The sequence below is a fragment of the Cheilinus undulatus genome, linkage group 4 (assembly GCF_018320785.1).
Source record: "Cheilinus undulatus linkage group 4, ASM1832078v1, whole genome shotgun sequence".
NCBI classification, from domain to species: Eukaryota; Metazoa; Chordata; class Actinopteri; order Labriformes; family Labridae; genus Cheilinus; species Cheilinus undulatus.
In genome coordinates this window covers 20,612,202-20,634,874 of record NC_054868.1, presented here as the reverse complement: position 1 = coordinate 20,634,874, position 22,673 = coordinate 20,612,202, and the positions used below count along the sequence as shown (strand labels likewise).

The 22,673-nt window shown below is 39.3% G+C and overlaps 1 protein-coding gene across 3 annotated transcripts; it reads right to left on the bottom strand.

Annotated features, from left to right (window-relative positions):
* Positions 1-25: 25 nt before the first annotated feature.
* On the bottom strand, positions 26-21,950 carry slx4 (SLX4 structure-specific endonuclease subunit homolog (S. cerevisiae)). 3 transcript variants are annotated; one of them, XM_041785001.1, is made up of 13 exons: positions 21,088-21,950; positions 20,210-20,417; positions 18,457-18,693; positions 17,178-17,407; positions 15,307-15,599; positions 13,737-13,977; positions 11,188-11,369; positions 10,837-10,983; positions 7,360-7,529; positions 3,677-5,898; positions 1,961-2,063; positions 1,437-1,742; positions 26-632 (listed from the first exon to the last, which is right to left on the bottom strand). In XM_041785001.1, the coding sequence occupies exons 1-13, from the start codon at positions 21,533-21,535 to the stop codon at positions 260-262; spliced, it is 5,160 nt and encodes a 1,719-aa protein (XP_041640935.1). In that variant the 5' UTR covers positions 21,536-21,950; the 3' UTR covers positions 26-259. The 3 variants fall into 3 exon arrangements, with proteins under 3 accessions (XP_041640935.1, XP_041640936.1, XP_041640937.1); XM_041785002.1 differs by having other exon boundaries at positions 20,210-20,414; XM_041785003.1 differs by lacking the exons at positions 26-632; positions 1,961-2,063 and having other exon boundaries at positions 1,579-1,742.
* Between the last annotated feature and the right edge of the window lie 723 nt (positions 21,951-22,673).

The window sequence follows — 22,673 nt, the reverse complement described above, 5'->3', positions numbered from 1 at the left end:
ATTTATTATTCTTCAGTCTGAAGAAGTGTTTCAGTCTTTCAGCAACATTGACCATTTTTTATTTTCACAGCGAGTCTTCATTAAAAAACAAATTATTGAAACAAAAATAACTTAAAAATATGTAAGATAAGAAACAAGTTTGTCAGTTTTAAACTGGGATGAAACTACAAAGCCTTTAAAAGTCACAATTTCATTTTCTCCTGAAAATATCTTCAAAGATCTGCATAAAAATGTCCTTATATCAAAGTTTCCAGCAGTTTCAAAGCATTGCTGAAACCACTTTCTTCCTGCCTGCTACACCATCACCCGTTCCCTTTGTCTTCTTGACCCGTCTGCAGCTCTGAGCCGTGTGGCCGGGCTTGGCGGTGGTGAAGGTGATGCACTGAGAGTCTAAGTAGTCGACCAGTTTGGCTGCGCCCAGTCGGATCCCAGCTGCCTTGAGTCTCTGCTGGAGCTGAGACAGGACCAGGGGCTGGTACTGGAGGATCTGAGTGTACAGCATAGAGTCGGACAGGATGAAGGAGCGCACCGCCTGGAGACGATCCTGAAGACGGGAGGCCACCTGGGAGGCAGAGATACCGCCATCGCTGTCCGAGTCTCCATCGGAGGAGATGCACAACTCTGGGTTTGACCTGAAAAAGCGGAAGGGGGTGAAATGAATCTTTCAATGAGCAACAAGTACTGGAATGAAATGAACATTCACTTTCTTATTAAATTAAAAAATAAAGCTTAGAAGAATGTAGTATTCCATTATTAACTTTGTAAAATTATCACATTTCCCTGCAAAAGTAACAACCTCAAGATCAAACATGCTGGGATAACATATAAAATGTAAGTACAAGCGGAAACTAAAGTCTTGGTGGACTCTCTCACTAGACTCCTTCACAGTCATTCAGTTTGTGAGGACAGTCTGATCAAGGCAGATTTACACGTGTCATATTCCTACCATTTTTTGATGATGGATTGAACTGAACTCTGGGAAATGTTCAGTGTCAGAATTTTTTTGTATCCAATTCTGACTTAAACTTTTCAATAGCCTTTTCTCGGAGTTGCTTGAAGTATTCTTTTGTCTCTAAGGTGTTATGGTAGCCAGGAATACTGATTAACCAATGACTGGAAATTCCAAAGACAGATGTCTTTATACTACAATCACTCGAGACAAGTTCACTGCACTCAGGTGATCCCCATTTCACTAAATGAGACAAGTCACCAATTGACTGGACCTCTGTTAAATTAGGTCAGTCCCTTTAAATATTTATGCAGTCAATTATTTCATGCTATTACAGTATGGTAGTTTTGGGTATTGATTTTTGACAGAAATGTATCACTTTTTTCCCCCAAGTCCTTGGTGAAGCTAAGTTTTCTTTGTGTGACAACAAAACCCCTTCAGTGGGCTAGGTGTACAGTCATGAACTCCTGAGATGACAACACTGTACCTCTCTGACTCTTCAGCTGTAGATGATGCGTTGGAGCCCTGTGAGGCAGACAGCAGTTCCTCCCTGTTGTTTTTTAGAGGGGAGGTTTCAGGCGCTCTGGGCTCTTTAAACCTCACTGTCTGGGCACAGGAGGTTGGTCTGCGCCTGGCAGCAACTGTGCTGGCACGTTGGGGCTTCACCTGAGCAGCACGGCCCACAGAGGGGGAGTCGCCATCAGAGTCAGAGCTGGCAAGCTGGTGGGTGTACTGGTGGATCTCCTTTAGTTTGAGGATCATCTGACGCTTTGGTAGAGGTCGAACACCAAACCTGCACAGATGAAGGAGAGTCATTTGTAAGGGGAGAAACAAACAGATGGATGGGATGAAAACAAGAAATGGAGAGTAGATCCAGACAGACTAATTTGGCTCTGAAAACAGGAGAGCTAATTGGATAGGCTTCTCAGCCTTGATTAGAGAGAAAACAAGCATTTGGCTCTTCATGCCCCTTCTTTAACCTCAGGGAGGTGTGATAGTGAAGCAGCTCACCTGTTGAGTTTGTTCTTGAGCTCTGGTGTGTCCATGTCGGAGTAATGTGGCATGGGGGTGATGGGTACCAGGCTGCGGCGCCTTTTATTGTGTGATGTAGCGGCTGAGATGCAAAAAGAGAAAAGTTTCAAACATCTCTCTGATTTGTTGCCAGGAAAGAATGAATGAAAATTAAGCAGTGAAATTATGTTGCTAATTCTGGGTTGGATATTCCTCTTAGTGAAACGTTAGAGAATGAATAAAGTCATGCTCTTTTAGGTGAAGATTTTGACTGTTGTCTGACTAAAGGGTTTCATATTCAGATTCAGAGCTAGCTCAAATGGTAGATGAATTGTTAAGTTCATAGGGGGAAAATTCAATCTAATGTTAAATTAGTTAAGTTATGGTGATTTTGGGGGCATTTGTATAACTGACTGCAAGAAAATCAATATTTAGATTTTGATACTGAAGTTTTGAAAATAAGGATTTATGTTTGCCTTTGTTTTTGCATTACATTTAATAAAGATGGTATGCTATCTGGTGGACCACCATGTGTAATATCTGTCATGTTTTTGTAAGTACCTGACTGAAGACTACAGATTAAATTTACTTCTGTGCCAATTCTGGGATATTTACATTGGTGCATATTGATGACATGTTGATTAATGAGCACTGTCCTAATTCAAAGAATTAAATACATGAACTGACATGTTTTTTTAATTCAAAAACTCTATTTATCCACAAGTTTTAGTTCAGCTCTGTAAAGAGTCACTGATCTGAAACACATTTGCACCATGAGTGAAGTAATTCAGCGAGTTAGAGTTGCAGCCTGTGACTTAACGTGATTCCTAAATGACGCAAAGGGCATATTTTTCATCAGTATGAATCGCCTTGCTATGAGGTTGACTCTCCGCTTTGTTCATACCAGACGAGACCCAACCTGCCACAGACTACCTGTAGAGTTACTGTAACTCTGTCATACTGTGAATAGTTGAACACTTACAAAAGTATAGTTTAACTATATTGAGCGTGAAACAATATAGACATTTTTAAGTGTTAAATTTAACTCTATATGAGTTGTATTAACACTGTCAATTTTGTTGTGTATTTGAATTTATAAAAGAGGTGTGAATTTACCTGAAAAACCTGGATGGAGCTCTACTCTCTTGTTGTTTTATAGTACAACTCCACAGTAGCTACTCAATACTTACAGGAAACTTTAGATATACTTTTTGCTTTTAGTTGACTAGACTACACTAGTACTTTTACTTTTACTTTTACGGAAGTAAATTTTAAACAGAGTAACTGTTTTTTACTTGTGCACTTTTTCCACCTCTGTTACAAACAGCTACATTCTAGGGCGCAGATGGCCGAGCTGTCAGGATGCACCCCATCTACACAGGCCGTCAAGTTTAAGTCTGGCTCATGGCTCTTTTCCTTAAAGTCATTTCCAACTCTCTCATCCCTGTTTCTGACCCTATCCATTTTCCTTCTCTTTAAATAAAGGCAAGAAAGCCCAAAAATAAATCATTTATCTTTTAAAAAAAGTTTTTCTCTCTCATCAAATGGCCACTCTTTTGTTATGGAAAGTTGATAGTAAAAAAGCAAATCTTTCTTTTCTGTTAGGCAAAAACAATCTTTTGTAAGACTTGGTTTTACCGAACATCAGATCATGCTTTCCAGGAAATGACAGAAATCCAATGCCAAATCACAAATATTACAAGGGAGATGACTTACCCGGTGTTTTGAGTTTGGGAGAAGGGTTCAGCCTCTGGGAGAGAGGAAGAGCTACCTCCTCCTCCTCTTCGTCTTCTTCCTCCTTCCAGCTGTTCCAAATTTTAGAGTCAAGGATACTGTTCATCTCAGGAGTGGAGGGGTCCTGTGGTCGTCTGCTGTGAGCTTTTGAAGGAGAAAAGTTACTCACACCACTACGACTCTTTGGTGACTGGACACTCAGAGCCACTGGTGAAGGCTGGGAGTCAGCAGATGAAGATGACCTGGCTGTTTTTCTCTGTTCTGGGCTGTCCTCTTGCTTGCTGGACCCTCTGCTTTCCTCTAGCCTCAGACTGAAGCGGCCCGGGTTCACGTCTGCGCAGGCATCAAGGCCCCAAGAGTCATTGAAAGCTATGGGGGGCTCGTCCATGTCCATGAAGCTCTGCTGGCAGCTTAAATCTGCGTCTTGAGTTTCTGATTTAGCTCCATGCTGCTCTTGGTTATTACTTTTATCTTCATTTTCACACTCCATTTCTCCTTTTCTCTCAGGCTCAGTGTTGCTGTGACTATTTGACTCGACAGAATGTCGACTTTGATGAGATGATGCATTGCTGTGTCTCTGTGAGCTCTGAAGACCTCTAGTTGAAGAAGAAGAGGATGGGTCTGATGGGTCGGACAGTGGGGAGAGATGAAAGCTTCCTAACTCTGTCTTCTCTGGGCTTTTGAAAGGCTCCTTCTCCCTTTCCTTACTTGTCGACCTCTGCTTATTAGCATCGCAGTGGAGCGGGGATGTTGCAGGATAAGCAGGGGGCAGGTGTAGCTCTGTGTGCAAAGGGGTGCTGCTGTGTGGCTGAATGTTTGCGTGGGGGTGAAGGGGCGTCTCCTGCTTTGATGAAGTTGAAAATGAAGGGTGTAAAGCTTTGCCTTTGCTGTTGGGAACTGCAAAATAGTCTCTATCCTTATTTAGAACAGGATCACTGGTTTGTTTTGAACAAAAATTGAGATCAAAGTCAGAGCTGCAGGGATCATCCTCCTCCAGTTTTACCAGAGGAATGCTGCCCTCTGTTGGGCCGGCAAGGGTAGACACTCTGGTTGCCTTATTTTTTGATGGTAAAGCAGGAGAAGAGAAAACAGAGGAGGATGAAACATCATGTTTGGAGAACAGCCTAGTCCTACACATGCTGCTCCTGGTCTGAGTGGAGCTGCTTGTGGTGCTTTGTATGTGCTTGAGCGGTGTGGATGGGATCAGCCAGGAGACTTCAGGAGAACACTCTGCTGGATAACTTTGAACTGGGGCTGGAGATAAATCACCAAGACTTTGCTCTAAACTACTGGATTTTCTAACTTCCATGGTGAATTTGCTTTCTTTCAGGGCTGGTTGAGTTTTGATTTGGGTGTGAGTGCTCGGGGATGAACTACAGGGACAAAAGACATCCTCTATTTCCTCGCTTGAGTCAGACAAAACTATAAGCTCAGGTTCTTTCTTTGTCTGACTCAAATGAGGAGACACAGGGGCACAGATACTCTGAAAATGTTGACTTTGTTGCTTTAAAAGAGAAGACTCAGCAACCCGGGGTCCCACTAGACCAGGTGACTGACCCGTAACAGGAAGGTTGGATGAACTGGGAGGAGGGCTGAGGGAATTCTCTTCAACAACACTCCCTGAAGATTGAAGCAAGGCTCTACCTGACAGGTTGAATGTGGGTTTTAGAGGGGACTTATGTTGTTGGGACAGCGGGTCCTGTGTTGCAGAGGAGGGATCTCCTTCCTCGTAGACGCCCCAGGACTGGGAAAAGAGGCGGCTGTAGCTGAGGTCCGGCTTCAGGGGAGATGTCTGGTTCAGGTTTTTTACACTGAGGTCTGTTGAGGTTCTTCTAGGTTCTGTCAGTTTCGTAAATACCTCCTCTTCCTCCACGCTGTCTTCCTTGTCCTCCCTCTTCCTCTGCGTGGCAGCAAACTCATAGATCTCCTCCATCTCTTCTTCGTTTACTTTCTCTTCATGGATTTCTACTTCAGCTGCTGTGAGACTATCTGCCTGCTGATCTTCTTCCATTTCTCCTTCGTTATTCATGTCTGTGTCAGTGCCCTCTTCCTCTTCGTTCCACATGGAGCGGAGCAGTTCCTCCAGGGCCTGGTCTGTTTGGTTGTTGATGTTCTCCTGATTTATGTAGTCTTCCTCTTCACCTTCAGTTGTAGAATCCTCTCTGTGGAGCTTGCAAAGCTGCTGCAGTTCCTGCAAGTCAAACCTAAACAAACAAAAGCAGGGAGAGGAGTTTCTTTAAAAATGAGATGTAATGATATTAAAATAGTAGTAAAGAAAAGTACATGCAGAATTAGCAGCTCAGATCACTATATACTTCAGTTTTAAAGTATTAACCTGTTCAAAGTAAAGATAAAAACTTTATCAATGTGGATTTTTATGTTTGGAACGCATCATAAGATGTCCATCTTTCAGCTCCTTAAGTGAGCAAATTAAAATCCATTCAGCATATTTCAATGCATATTTCACCACTGGATTATTATTTTTAATTTATGGGGTATGCTACAAAGTTTGGGATTGCTTTGACTGATGGTCTAAGCAGATGATGAGCAGCTGAAGCCAGTGAGTGCATGCTACTCTCAAAGTCTGAGTTTTTTCTAAGCAGAAGGTAGCTACGTGCTGTGAGCAGAGGAGAGAGACTGCGCTGTCTCCTGTCCCTGAATGTTTCTCTTCATGCTTTTTCACCTAACCTGACATGCCATTCATCTGGGAAAGCTTTCATAGAAAGCATTTAGGAAGGGAAGGTTTTTTTTGTAATTCTTGAATGGTTGAACAAATGTTCTGTCACATTAATTATGGGCCAATCAAAGCAACAAGGATGAAACTTTTACTTGATTATGGTGGTATTCTTTACATGCATGCTACCTTATCTTCTCTGGACTCGGTGCATCATGCTGCCTTGTGATTTGTCTCTAGTCTGAGTTTTTGCACCAATCATTGTGTTTTGTATGAGAAGTATACAATATTTGTACAATAGATGCATGCAACATTGGTATGTTTTCTTTATAAGGTTTTTTACATGAGTTACCTTCTTATCTTTGTTCTCTACTGACTCCAAAAACTGTTAGTAGCTGTAACTTTTGTTCTCATGGACTCATCACATATGAAATTCTATGAATTCACCCCATCTGTGGTAAAATAGCTTGTTTGGGAAAAATGTTTTTGCTCCATCATCTTGGTGTAAGCTACAAGTTCATTTTAAGCTTGAGCACTGCATTGGTTTAAGAGATTTTAAAGCCAGAATTAGGGGACATTTGCCCAGTGCATGCACATGTCATTCTACTGAAAACCGTTGACTAGTTGATTGATGTAATCTTTGTTTTTGTTCTGTTTTTTGTCAAATTGTGAAACTTATCATGCTGCGTTCTTGTCCAGGACTCCCTTTTTAAACAGATTTCTGTTTCTCAGTGGGAACTATCCTGGTCAAATAAAGGCCAAATAAATAAAATAATAAATAAATGTAGCAATATTACCATAATATTAAAAGTGGGTTTGGCAAAGAGTTCTAATGATAATTACAGTTGAACGTTATTGGTTATCATAAGCAAAACATCCTGCCACCTTACCTTCACAAGGTGCAGAAATAGGATTTAAACAGCAAGACAGCATCCTGAACTCCCCCTGTTCATTATAATCTAATTTAACTTGCACTTAACTAGACACTAACCTGGATGCTAGCTCCAGTACATGAGGCAGCAGGGATGCTGGGATAGAGCAGTGAGCTGTGTAGAGGTACTGCAGCAAAACAAGCACAGCCTGTCCCGGGACATCACTGATCAGCACCCTCTGTGCAGCAGGCAGACCTTCTTCCCGTACCCCAAAACCACTTTCATGAATCTGTTACAGGAGCAAAGGCAGGAGAAAATTGTGATGACATATTTAAATAGAGGACTCTAAATTGCATTAAAAAGGGGGGATTCTAGTACTACAAACCCAGGCCCCCATTCTATGCCTTTTGGACTGTGATTACTGGTGAACAAACTTGCTTTTGCTCATGCAGAATTTAAAGTTCAGTAGCTTTGACAGGCCATAAAGATAAAAGAAATGCCTGCAGGCAAAGAACTGATGTATATACTGGCCTGGATAAAGATTTCATGTTCAAGGACAAACAAAAAACTGTCTTACATTGGGCTGGTATAGTATGCCACTAATAGTGTGCATTTAAAATAATGGAATCAGTGTGAGTGTAAGAAAAACTGACGAAATAATAGAGATATACTTGTGATGGATGGACCATTTTTATAACCTGTTTCATTTTTCTTTTCATGTTATCCAGACGTCAGCAGCAAGGGAGTTTTCACACTACCAATGTCTAATTGTCTTCTATGTTGATAGTTTGATAGAGGTTGAGATCAGTGTAGTGCATTTGAGATATTAAGGTGAAAGGCTGAAAGCACTTCTTATATTTGGAAAATGCACTTCATTATTTTCATAAATCATCGTTTGCATATCTTTGTTGTCTATTCCAAGGGTGATTTTGTCACCTTAATACCCGATTTCTTCATATATTTATATATATCACGCACAGTCTCACTCTCTAAAACATATTTTCATTGTGATTCACTTCTGATGCAGAATGGTGACCACCGGTAGAAGTTAAACACAGTTAAAGCAGTTGACACTCTTCACAGTCAGTCAAAACTGACAACACTTCCTACAAATTGAGATTAAACCAATATAAGCCACTTTTCTAAGGCAGAAAGGTGTGTGTTAGAGGCAGTAGACAACAAGGCAGAGGTTGAAGAACACCAGGGGGAAGAAGACAAGCAAGTCCAAGAACTTGGACAGAAGTTTTAGATGAAGTCACTGTGATAAGATCAAGTTCTTCCTTATGGAATAACAATGCAAGAAACAAGATGGAAAACCACACTTATGCTATGCACCATGTGTGAATGAGATGTAAATATTTTAAATATTATGTGGAAAAAAAATAGAAAAAAAAAGACCATGACACATGGTTGTCTTCTATTCAACATTCTGGTGCTCAGACCAAGGTTAATCTAGTTAACTAAAACTCAGTAACTACAACTAAAATGTAAAAATCATTTTAGTTAACTGAATCCAAATAAAAACTAAGCTTTACAAAAAAAACAAAAAAAACATTGAAAACTAACTGAAATGTAATTCTGTGCTGACAAAGCTAATTAAATTAAAATGAAATTAGAGACAAATCTCCTTAGTTTTAGTCTTTAACAGCAGCAGATTGACTGACATGGACACCCATGCCTGGAAGACTGTTAAATCACCTGGTTTTGATTGAAATACTTTATACAGTGGTCATTTTGGATCTTGAGTTGTATACAAACAAAAAAATTGAATAAATAAAGAGAAAAGTGAAGAGCCCTTTTGGATCTCGCCCCTGACAAATTCCCCATATTGCCCATTGAACTAAAACTAACACTAAAAATAATAAAAACTAAACTAAAACAAAGCATTTTTGCAAAAATAAAAACTAGACTAAATTAACAAACCACAAGAATTACAGCTATAACAAAGTTTATATGGAACCGCAAACGCCCCCGTACTAAGCTTTCCACAATGCAACGTCAGAGACAGGCTGGTGGCCTGTCTCTCCCCAATTTTGAATACTATAACTGGGCATTTACTCTTAGACCCTTACTAACTGGGTTCCAGCTAGATGCTCAGGTGTTGTGGTGTCTATTGGATGAGAAACTTACTGGCCATCATCCCCTGGTGGGATTTTTGTTTTCAGGCATTCCTATCAATAAATGCCGCCGTGAGTTTGGCCCTATTACTTCCTATTTACTGTCAGTGTGGAGGAAGGAAGAAAAACTCTGTAGTTGCCCTTTCAGATGGAACCCACAATCCCCACTATTTAACAATACAAGGTTACTCATTGACGGCACACCCATCTGTCTTCCCAGCTGAGAAAGAAAAGGTATATCTGCTCTTGGTGATATTTTTGTTGATGAGGGCTTACTGCCTTTCCAAGATCTGTGTGACAAGTATAATCTATCTCGCAACACCTTTTTCTTTTTCTTACAATTAACATCTGCTATGATTACAAATATGATCCCGCTGCACAGTCCTCTTGCAACACATCCACTCTAGAAAACAGTATCCATCTTCAAAGCTACTAAAGGACTATTTTCTAGAATTTTTAGCTTCCTCAGCATGTTTATAGACCCCTCCATCTAGATACTATATGGACGACAGACGTCTCTGAAATGAATCCCACTCTCGATTGGAACAAAGATTGGCTTAATAGAGAGCTTGTCTCTAGGAACCCCGACCATCAACAAATTCATTACAACTTTATACACAGGCTGTATTTAACACCCAGAAAATTGCATAAAATGAAAATAGTTACCGACCCTCTGTGCTCTTTCTGCTCTTTAAAAGCAGTTGGATCATTTAAACATATGTTTTGGGAATGTCCCCCTGTAGCAGCGTTCTGGAAGTCCGTTGGGTCTAACCTCTCCACAACAATTGGTTTGGCACTGCCTTGTTCACCTGCAGCTCTGATATTAAATGACCTCCCAGTGACTGGTATTACGGTTTGCAAAAAATGGGCATTACTGGCCGGGCTCATGGCAGCAAAAAATTTGGTGGCTACAGGCTGGAAACCCCCCTCACTTTCTTTCTGTTTGGGCTTGGCTTCTTATTTATTTAGACATAGCTTATTTAGAGATATCCATTGCCCACATTCATGGAGTGAAAGACTCTGTCATTGAGATATGGTCTATGGTAATAAACGACCTCCAAAAATGGTTAATTAAATAGGTATTCTAAAAGGTTTTTATTTGGCTAGGGGCCTACATTGGGATGGGTTTGTGTTTTGTTAATTTTATCACTTCATTATTATTGTTTTTTTTTTTTTGTTTGTTTTCCATATACATGTATGATTTAACATGTTTACATATGGGTAAGGGGTACAGATAACAAGTGCTTGTCTGATATATTTATGTACTGGTACCCAAAAGGATTCAGAAGTGGACTAATGCATACGTATGTTGTATATATATATATGTATATATATTTACCCCCCCACCCCAAGCTCTGTAAGATTTACTGTTTGTACTCTTGTTAAATTGTCAAAATTGAAATAAAAATTTGATCACAAAAAAAGAAGAAGAATATGGTTTGCATCAAAGAGCAGCCATATAAACCATAAATGTATTACCATTTCTGCCAGCAGAGGGCAGCGAGCATACAGCATGAAGGAATGAGCAAAGAAGACATCTCCACTGTCCACCTGTAGCTGCACATCACTGAGCTGAGGATTGTTCACCATGCTGCTCAGATCTGAAGACAGTCTGGATATAGCAACCTACAGACGACACATCAGAGGTAGAACTGGAATAAAAAAAATACAGAACTGCACTATTTTTAACATCATAATTTGGACAGACGCTTTGGTGAAGTCCTTAATTACTTCTCATGAATTCAACTGAAAGAATTTAGACTGATTTTAACTGTGGCAAAAATGAAAATTCTGTTTGGATTAGTTTATAAATAAGGGCAAAAATCTTACTGATTGCTCCTTATCTGCTCTTGACAGACTGGTCACCCTCCTTGATCGGTTGTGTGTGTGATCTGAGTGTGTGTGTGTTCTGTCAGGTAGGAAGCCGCTCACACAGAGGTCAGCCTGTTCCTCTGACTCCTCTGGGACGAAGCCACTCAGATGAAGGTTTGTGGTCTGACCGACATTCTTGCCTGTAAGAACAGAGAGAACCAAAACAATGGCAAAGTTGAGAAATAGTTTTATAAATTAAATATAACCACGGCATATTTCTTTCAAATGTAAATTAACCTTGGTTACATGTGCACAAAACTTCTAAAATTTCCCACATTTTTCTGGATGAGATACATGTGTGAACACAAACAGACCATTTTTTCATCCAAATTGTACCCAAGATATTTCCTTCCAGTTTTCTTAAGTGGTGTGAGCCGATGTATGAATGCAGCAGGAAATATTTAGGGAAATTCAGCGCATGCACGTAGGAGGGAATTATTGTAAAGGGTGGACGAGCATGAGCTTGTATAGCACTGTTCGAGTCATCTGGCTACTCAAAGTGCATATTATGCCACAGGTTTTTTGTGTTCATCCCTAATCGCTACACACTGTACCCACACACTGATGGTGAAGGCTGCTGTGTAGAGTGGCCAGCAATATAGTCCAATTGCAAGATGAATAACTTTACCTACTGAGCCACTGTCACCCCACTGATGGCTTTTATTTCACAAGTAGTGTAAGACCAGACTTTTTCGACACAAGAATTACAAAAAAATTAAAATAATGTCAAAATTAAAACAGATTTCCACAAAGTCATTTAAAAAAAAATCTGTTATGTAAAATAATTGACTGCATAACTTCCAGGGCCAGCTATCAAGGAGCAACCCCACAGCATGATGCTGCCACCATCATGCTTCACAGTGTAGATGGTGTGTTTGTGGTGTTGTGCGGTGTTTGGTGTCTTCTAGCCTTCTAGCAAACTCTAGTCAAGATTTAATCTGAGTTTTCTTCAACTGTGGCCTTCTCTTTGCCACTCTCCCATAAAGCTTTGACAGTTGAAGAACCAGAGCAACAGTTGTTGTATGCAGAGTCTCTCACATCTCAGCTGCTGAAGCTTGTAACTCTTTCAGAGTAGTCATAGGTGTCTTGGTGGCCTCTCTCACTAGTGTCCTTGTTGCACAGTCACTCAGTTTGTGAGAATGGCCTGACTAGGCAGGTTTACACATGTGCCATATTCCTTTCATTTCTTGATGATGGATTTAACTGAACTCTGGGGGATGTTCAGTGACTTATGTACATTCCCTGAATTACACATTTCAATCATCTTTTCACTGAGTTTTTGGAGTGTTCTTTTGTCCTCATGGTGTTATGGCAGCCAGAAATACTGATTAACCAGTGACTGGACCCTCCAGACACAGGTGTCTGTATACTACAATCACTTCAGGCACATTCACTGCACTCAGGTGATCCTCATTTCAATAATTGTGAGACTATTAGCACCAGTTAAAAGGACCTCTGTTGAATTAGGTCAGTCACTTTGAAGGTGGTGAATATTTATGCAATCACTTATTTTAGATTACATATTTTAATTTAATAGACGTTACTTTGAATAAAGCTGTTTTCTTTAACATTCAAAAAATGTTTTGGTTATTTTTTTGTTAAAAAAAAGCCAAATTATATTGACAAAGATTGATTTCTAAACTCAGTAAAAGGGTAAAATATTAAGGGGCAAATACATTTCATAGGCACTGAAGTCTCCCACTGGGAGATGCACATGTGAACAACCAACCCAGGAATATTTCAGGACATTCTGCCCAAAATGTTGATGTTTTAGCACAAAAAAATAGGGACAAAAGATTTTGAAAAAATATCTAATTTGATCATTTTGACTGTTGTATTGAAAGGCATGATCAATAACACACAGAAAAAAGGAAAGTAGGATTTTTTGCAAACTATTTTTTAAATGACATTTAAATATTTAAATCACATGTGTAGAGTATAACATCTCTGCTGCAGAAAAAAGGATTAAACTGGTATTTAGACATACACTTCTGGTTAAAGAAATATATAGCACCCTTTATGATTTGATTTTTCAACAGGGTTTTTTCAGAATCCACTTCATGAACCCCACATTTGCAAACCTCGTTTTTTTTTCTTCAAGAAATGACAGGGGAAACCTTATTTTAGTAATTCACCATCTTTAGAAGTATTGAAAACATTTGAAACACTGAAAAATCAGTAGTTTTTGGAGTCTAAAACCAAAAACATAGTATAAGTGGATCCCAGTTGTTTAAGACTCATTTAGAAAAAAACATCTGAGTGTTTAAATGTGTTCAAAGCCACAAAATTAATTAGATCTTTAATCCATCAGTATGATTTTTTTTTTTTTTATTTTGTGGGGATGTACCTCACTCTACCGATAACCAAATATTTGAGCAGAGGGTTTGTGTACATTTTTGTACAGACCAGTGGGAGACTGGGGAGGGGAGACGATTTTGTTTTAGTACGGCACAGTACAGGACAACTGGGCCTAGTGCGAGTGCGACCTAAGTGTGTTTTTCTCTCACCGTTAGAGCCTGAAGCAGTGAAGCCACACTGAGTGAGGGTCATGCCGTCATCAGCCAGCTCCATCAGATCTCGGAGCGCCTGGCTGCCTACTGGGAGCTGCCCTGTCCCCGGGGTGGAGGAGGGCGTCTTGGAAGAGGATGGCAGGATGGAGGCTCTGGATCCTGTGAGAGGAGTTCCTTCTGTCGCCCCTCTTTTGGGAGACTCAAGGTTATTGATGGTGCTGTTGGAGGCTGGAACAGTCTGCAAGTGGAAGAAAACAGTTTCACTGTTTTACTCAGCTGTTTACTTAGTTATCTACTTGATGCACCAAGAAAGTTCAAATTCTACCATAGATTATGACAAGTTTAAAAAGATTAAGCAGAAGTCGAGAATTTTTTTTTCAATTAGTAACACAATACAGAGATATCTTTTTAAATATCAAAACTGATCAGGGTTTTCCTTATTTTGATGCATAATGTGGATCTAAGCTCTAACTTAAAGCAGAGCTTACACATAGCTGATGCAAAACTGCTGGTCATGGGTACAGCAGCTCATCTGATTTATTTCTGTAGCATTTTCAGAAAATGAATCCATTCTTCTCATTGTAATCACATATTACTTTGTGAGGAAAAAGTATTAATGAAGGAAAGCCATTCATTTACTAGTTCATGTTCATGATAACACAGGTATATTATTAAAATATTTATAAAATAATAGTTTTTCAAATTATTTGGTAATCTAATATGGACTACAAAAAATCTCAATCTGCTGACAGCTTTTCTGATAAAAAAATAGTGCTTGTCACTTTCTATAGTTACCTGCCTTTTGAGAAAAAATAAAAATTAGTGTTATTTGTGTCACAAACAGGCATTTAATTTTAAAAGTGAGTATTAATTAGGACAGGGTAATTAATCGCAAATGAGATTATATTGCAATATTAGATGCTGCAATTTACAAATAGCAGACATTGCAACATTGCTTTAAATTGAAACATGTCAAAATACCAGTTTAATACATTCATTTTTTTGCAGCAGCAGAGATTTTATGCACATTTTGCAAACATTCAACTGTCATCTTTTTATAAAATGGCGGTCCATTTAAAGATGACATACTGCTCATTAATCCATGCTTGCATCAGTGCTGATGCATCACGCTGCTTCTGGCAAAGCTTTGCCTCCTCCACCCCAGCCTCCTCTTTTATAGAATAAAGCTGGATGCTCCCTCCTATTCAGATTCTGCTACTATGAATTAATTCCTTTGAATAAATTAATTGTTTTCAATGCACATTGTCATAACTGCATTTATCCATATGGGGGTTTCTTGCTATGCACTTCCTGGAAAGTCGAAACATGCTTGACTAAGTGTAGGTTGTAACATAGAATGATTTGTTGCTTGAATTTGCTGAAAAATACGCAAGATAAAGCACCTAGTAATAATCATGTATCAAATCGCCGTCGCAATACTGAGGAAAATAATCGCAATTAGATTATTTTTGCAAATCATTTAGCCCTAGTATTAACTGTAGCACGTTCAACTCTCCATCCAGATCAGACAAAATAAAAGCAACAAAAAGTGTCTCTCATCTCTCACCGCTCCTGATTCCCAGGGTGTGATGAACTCTCTGAGCTCAGGAGTGTAGAAATCAGACAGACAGGTGGAGCCTTCGTCCAGCAGCTTGCTCTTATGCCAGAGGGGGGCAGCACCGCTCCAGCCAGGAAGACTGCTGGGGGAAAGGGTTGGGGTGGGTGGAGAGGGTGGCGGACTGTACAGCAGAAGAGCAGCGACACGTTCCTGCAGTCTTGTCTGAGCTGTGTTGGCATCCTGAATGAGGAGGAGCTGAGGAGGGCGAGAAGCAGCAACCTTTTTCTTCCCACGCCCCCTACCTGCACATGGGCATGGTGAGGAAAAAGAGCAGGTCAGATAACACAGTATTATCATTTATACTGGTATAGGACCAAAAATCAGGTAAAATATCCCCTTTCTAACACACAACAACATATGCAAATAGTTAGAGTTTAATAGTTGGCGCTATCAGGTGGGGTGGGGGTCTGGTGTTCTCCAGACAGAAAGGTACGTGCATTGAACATTTGGTTTCCTGCATTCTGTTCAGTTCTTAGCCACCAGTTTGTGGTCCCTCTGTGCCATTTTATAGTAAACGCAGTCTTGTGTCTTTTTTTATTTCAATACTTTCACAAGCACGGACATACACAGTTTTTTGTTTGTTTATTTCTATCCCCACAGTGTACCTATAGTTCTATCTTTGTACAAGGAGCATAGTTAAGGTGTAGTTCTATATCACATTACTAAATTTACTTTAGTTTTCTTTATGCCCTTGTAAATTGAGGAACAAATAAAGTGTATGTGTGGCAAACACTGTCATGACTTAACATTTAAAACCACAAAATCTGGAATTTAGAAATGACAAGGAAAACACAAAAAGCTGTGCCTGGTTTGGGCTTCATTATTATGGCAACATACTGTTTTACATTAATGTTTTGTTTTTTGAAACATTAGATGATGTGCAATTTAGTTAATGTTGTTTGTGGTTGTTATTTATGTGTCTCTGAGTAAATAAGGATTATTTAGACCCTTGGTTCTCACAAGTAGGTTGCAACCACAAAGCCTTTTTTTTACTGGGTTGTGGATGTGTGGCTGGAAAAAATGTGTGGCAAAAAGTCTGTCATGTGCATTTATTTTGAAAGAAATACCTCCATCTCTTTGCTCCATTACATCTTTTGTTCCATGTTATGTCTAAACTGCACAATTTTTATAAAAAACATTTTGGTCATGATTGAAATTTTTAAGCCATGTGGGTTGCGAAGTGTTATTAAGTGGGTGGTGGTGCGTTCTAAATCTAAACATGTTGAGAACCACTGGTTTAGACAAGCGAGTCTCAATTGGTCCAGCCTCTGTACCCACCGCAGTCTCTGTAATGACAAACTGTGACCCAAAATTTTAAGCCACTATTACTTATTTAATAAAAAATGTTCCAGTTTGGACATTAGACAGAACAAAAAATGTGACTGAAAAAAGAGACAAAAAAACACTTTTAGCTCCATTTTCCCATGACAATCTCAATGACAATTTTCAGCTATTTTGGAGAGATCTTGAGGAATTACCAGATTTTCATAAAATATGCTGCTTTGTTATCCAATGAAAAGGAGAGAACTATGTTGATATATTTATAAAACATAAATTTACCCATAATAATTAGAGTATTCCACCATTTTATTTATCAGGCACACATTTGCGACCTACTGACAACAGCTCCTCATCCTACTTTTGGGTCCCGACCCACCAGTTGAGAACTACAGGTTTAGACTGTTAATCAACTGAATATGTCTAGCAGTGCAGACAGGGACAATACACGATGAAAGCATCCTATAGTATCATGTTGTATTGTATCAAACTGTGACTTAAACAGACAAACTAACAGAAATGATGTGGTGATGTAACTTTACCTGCGTCAGGCCTCCACTTCAGCACAGAGGTGTGTGAGGCAGCCGTCTCTGTTTGTCTCTCTGACTCTGTCTCTCTGTTCTTCTCTTTCTCCTGTTCCAGCAGGGACGACGACAGAGCCAGGGCCATCATGGTGTCTTCATCCAGGGGTTCGGTCTTCTTCCTGGGCTTCTTCCTTGCTGGGAGACCCGGCTTAGATGGCCCTTTTCTTTTGGTACCTCCAGTCTGTATGCTGGAGTGGAAAAAAAAAAACAAAAACAACATAAAGGCTAGAACAGGGTCTGACTAAGATTTAGAAACACTCATGGACTGATGTATGATAAGTTACTTCAGTTTGAAAAACAGTAAGGTTGTGTTCATGATTACTTACTACTTCATTATTACTTTGTGCAAGAAAAGTCATGTGCAGACATATATGTATATATATATATATATATATATATATATATACATACATATATACACACATATATACATACATATACATACATATATATATATATATACACATATACATATATATATATATATATATACCATTTGAAATCATTTAAAACTATTCTTCATATTTTTGGAAGCATCTGGCGACCCCTTCTCGATGTCTCACAACCCCAAACGGGTCCCGACCTCCAGGTTGGGAACCACTGCTTTAGACAGTCACTTATACATGATGCTACAGCAGTACATTTTGATGATAAATGATTCATACTACCAATATATCTGCTTTAAATATAAGCAGAAAAGTTAATATCTGTAGAAACCAATATTTAGCCTTTTAAGCTTATACCTGCCTTTACCAATATCATACAGGTAACACTGTTTATCGCTAGCAGGAATAAAGATTTTTAAAAAACACACATCTATTTCCTCAGAGGGATGTGTAGGAAATGAATGAATCTGACAACAATTGCACACAAAACCCTGCACACTGTTTAAATTATATACAAAACAATGGTGTTGTTTTTTGTGTAGTTAAAACAGTGTGCAGGTATTTTGGTATTTAAAAACAATATTGGCTGCCTGGGACAACTAGTTTTGTTGCCATGGTATTAAAAATGATGGATATAATTTGATTTTTTCTTGAATCATACCAAAGTCTAATATTCTGGTATCATGAAACCAATGAAATCAATATGGTAAAGTTAACATCAGCATTGTCTCTATGTTGCCTTCCTCCCTGAGTGTGGATTTTAACAGTCAACACTGGCAGGCAAATATGAGTATCTCAAAAAACTGAAAGAAGACTCAGAGTTGTACTTTGTTGTGTCTAGACTGACTCACAGTGTGTTAGCAGAGGGAGCATTCTGGGTCTCCTCAGCTTGTCTCTGTACGGCCTGCAGCAGCACAGCTGGAGAGACTCCCAAGTCTGTGGAGCAACGCTTTAGATGTGCCGAGCGACTCTTCTGGGACTTGAACTTCTTGCCACAAATGGGACAGTCAGGGACACCAGGAGGAGGAGGGGGAGGGGGTTGAGGAGGTGGAAGCACAGGGGCACTCTGTTCACTCTCATCTAAACACCTGCAACAAGGAATCATGCTCAGATTTCAAATACAGTTCATTCATAAAGTATTAAGACCCCCTTCACTTTTTTCAATTTTATGTTGCAGCCTGATGCTACAATATTTTTTCTCTCATTAATCTACTCTCAGTACCCCATAATGAAAAAGTGAAAGACTTTTACATTTTTGCAAATGTATTAAAAATAAAAACTGAAATATCACATAAACATAAGCATTCAGACTCTTTGCAACAAGAACTGAAATTTAGCTCAGGTTCCTCTTATTTATGTTTGGTCTTTGCTGAAATGTTTTGACACCTTGATTGGAGTCCAGCTGTGGTAAATTAAATTAAATGGGCATGATTTGGACAAGTGTTTTTGTAAAGAATCTGAATAATTATGTCAGGGGATAGTTCAGTTTCTTTTTTTTTTTTTTTTTTTTTTGGAAATTTGCAAAAATTTCTTAAAATCAGCATTCACTATTTCACAATGGGGTATTCATTGTAGATAAATGAAAAAAGAAATGAGTTTAAAGGATTGTTGCACCAAGCTGCAAAATAACAAAATGGAAAAAAGTAAAGGGGATCTGAATACTTTCTGAAAGCACTGTGCATAAACAGGAAGCACGAGATTTATTTGAATAAAGGGTATGCAAAAGATGTCACATTTGGCGGGAGTTCTTACAGCCACTGTTAGCCGCTGCTTTGTTGAATAGTGTCTGAATCTCACTTCATTTTCCCCACTCATTTGAACCTGTTTGTTTCAGGGAAAGCTGAGACATTTGATCTGAAGTCTGATTAACCTGGCTGCATTTGCAACAAAGAATATAACCTTTAGTCTATAGATATGTATCATGAAATAAATCAAATCATCTAATTAACTTGAATTCTGTCTGACAAAATAAAAAACGGTATTTCCACATATTTTTCTTCAGGTATAAATCTAATAACACCTCCAGTCTGTACTACTGACATAATGTTACAGCTGAGAGTTAAACTGAGTGTAGATGAAGGTAATGACAGTTTCAAGAGTGTTGAATCAGGTACCATCTACTAAATGAAAGCCTGGGTTCATTGAACTAAACATTGAGCTGTAACCATCTGTGATGTGATTGACTGTATAAACAAATCAAACAAACAAAAGCAATCTTTTCACAGACAACTGACAGCTAGGGTAGATAAGTAATTACATGGATTACATCCTTGGCTACAAAGTTTCCTCTGTGTATCAGCCATTGCTGATTTAACTTGGCCTATGTGTGCATTCATTTTTTGCTTTTCCTGCACTGAAACCAGAAATCTAAGTGTCAGGAAAGTGGTGCACTGTGTGTTCGGTAGAAGTAAGGACTCTGTCTAACCAAAATGTCCTTTATTTGGGCAAATATTCTTCTTTTTATTTAATGTTTTACCGTTTCCCCTATGGAGAAGAACATTTTGACAATCAGTCTAAAAGACAGGGACATGGCCCGGTGTAACAGTGACCTCAATGCATACCCTCTGCAACAAATACATTAAATTTCACATCAATTATCCTGACCTGTTAAGGTGCTGTGTGCGCCCTTCTGGGGTCATATGTGACAGGTCTCTGTGGCAGATCTGACAGAAGAAAAGTCCACCTTCCTCCAGGTCTACAGTCTGAGACTCTGCTGCCTCCCTGTCCAGCTCCTGCTGCAGTCGCAGAGCAAGAGCCTCGTCACTGTCCTGGGCCTCAGATGACATGCCTGGGCTGAATGATTCTTGAACTTCTGGATAGAGAGGAGAGATGTTAGGTACTGATGCAAGTAAGGGGTATGTTCAAGTTACATTTGGCTGGATATTTTGACTAAAAAAATATAACATAATTTTCTGAATTTAATGAACAAATATATAAAAGATCAAATTGTGCTCTAAGACATTTTAAATATACCCTTTCACATGAATATGATAAAAGTTGAGGGTTTTAATCTGCTTAGAAGTCATAGCCATATTACTCTAAAAGCACAAATAGTCATCATAGAATTACTGATTAATAAGCACCATATGTGGGAAAAATGATGCAAAATTTCAGATATGGCTGGACCCACCACCAACTCCTTTAAAACAAATATCGACCCAAATTTCTAACTTTTTCAATCACAACTACATCTTTTTTATGAAAAGATGGGGCAGTTTGGACTTGAGATGGAACAAAAGATGTGGCATAACAAAGGCAAGGAGACAGGTCTTTCAAAATAAAAGCACATCATGGACTTTTTGCATCATATTTTCTTCCAGACACACATTCGCAACCCCCTGGAAATGGCTTTGTGACCCACCGTTGTGTCCAGAGCCACCAGTTGAGAACCAAGGGTCTAAATCATTCTAAATCATGGATGACAATGAAATTTAAAATGAGACTAAATCAATATCTGTGCCAGGAGTGTCAACTCGTCTCACCTCGTTTTTGTGCTGAAGATTCAGGCGGATCACAGTTGCTCTTGTGCCCCGTTGTTTGGCTCTCAGGCACCATCCTTTTAGGATCAGCTCTCTTGAACTGTTGCATCCTGAGGAGAACTATATCTTTTGCCACCAGCTTTTTTTCAACTTGTTTTAAAGCTACAGAAGCTTCGGGCACATCCAATGCTCCACCATCTCCTGAATCTTGTCCTCTCCGTTTAGCAGGCGGACCTGCCTCAGCAACGTTAGACACAGACTGGGTCACTGCACACTTCGACCCTACATCTCCGTTTGTCCCGTTATGTTTTCTGCTCTTGTCTCCTTGTATTATCTGACTGGAGGGCGGCTGCTCTGCTTTTTTTGCTTGCCTGGAGTCAGCTGGTTTCTTGCGGACTCGTTTCAGCAGCTTTGAGCAAAGGTCTGTGAAGTCCTGGTCCGAGTCATCCATGATGTGGGACCATGTCAGTCTTCAAAAACCATGTCAGTTTGCCCCTCAGCTCAAAGTATCTGACTGCTAACAGAGCTAGTTATGGCTGGATTAGATGTCTCCTTGACTGCAGTCTTCAAAGACCAATCATGCCAACCCCCAACGCCAATTTGCATAAAAACAAATGTTTTTTTTCAAGGCACTTTCTTGATCTAAATGTTTTTTCGTCGGTTAAACAGAAATCAGTAAGACAGCTAGCTTTAACACTAAACACTTTACCTTCCTAAGACTGGAAGGCTTTGCTCTTCAGTCTTCCGCTTCATAGTTTAGTTTTCAATTTCATGTCGCTTTTGCTTCCCGTTTATGTTGTGCACTGTACATACAGCGAAATATGTAAATAAGATGCGTTCAAAGGGAACGATGCTAGCTAACAGGGTTTGTTTTCATTTTAAAAGTGCTCACATTCAGCCGCTTCCGGTTACGTATTGGGGACCAAACGGAAGTGCGTCATACAGAACTACCTTGAAATGGCGCGCATTTTTGCGCATCAATTTCTGTATATTATTTGTTAGATTTTTACTTATTGTGTGAGTAAGGGTAAGACGGTTCTAAATAATTAAACGGGCCATTTCTACCTTTAAGTTGTATGGATATAACAAGCCTGTAATTTACAAGCTGTAAGTTTGTTCATCTGAAAGATTACGCAAAACAGCGCCAAATACACGCATGTCAACACAGAATAATTTAAGTGTTTTATTTATCATGAATTACCTACAAAACAAATAGGCTATGGCTGATTATGGGTGTTTCTTCTAAGAAGCACAGCATTTGTTCTTGCTTCAGTAAGACAACTGATGTTCATAACTACTAATGTGTGCCACATGCATGGGCAAAGGGGTTTCCTTTATAAAGTAAAGTATTCTGCAATCATCCACTTTAGTTATCTCCAGGGTTTCCCAGACCTTTTCATGATAATGAGTCTGTCATTACATTCATTGTTTATAAGGATGAACCAAAGTGGTGATTTGCCCACCTCCAAAGTCTTGGCTGTCTCTCTCAAAGATCTACTTTGTCTTCAAGCTTAATTATTAAGGCCTCCTTCATTTGCATTGACAACTCATTTGACTTTATCTTGATAGCTCCAGTTGAACAGCACCAA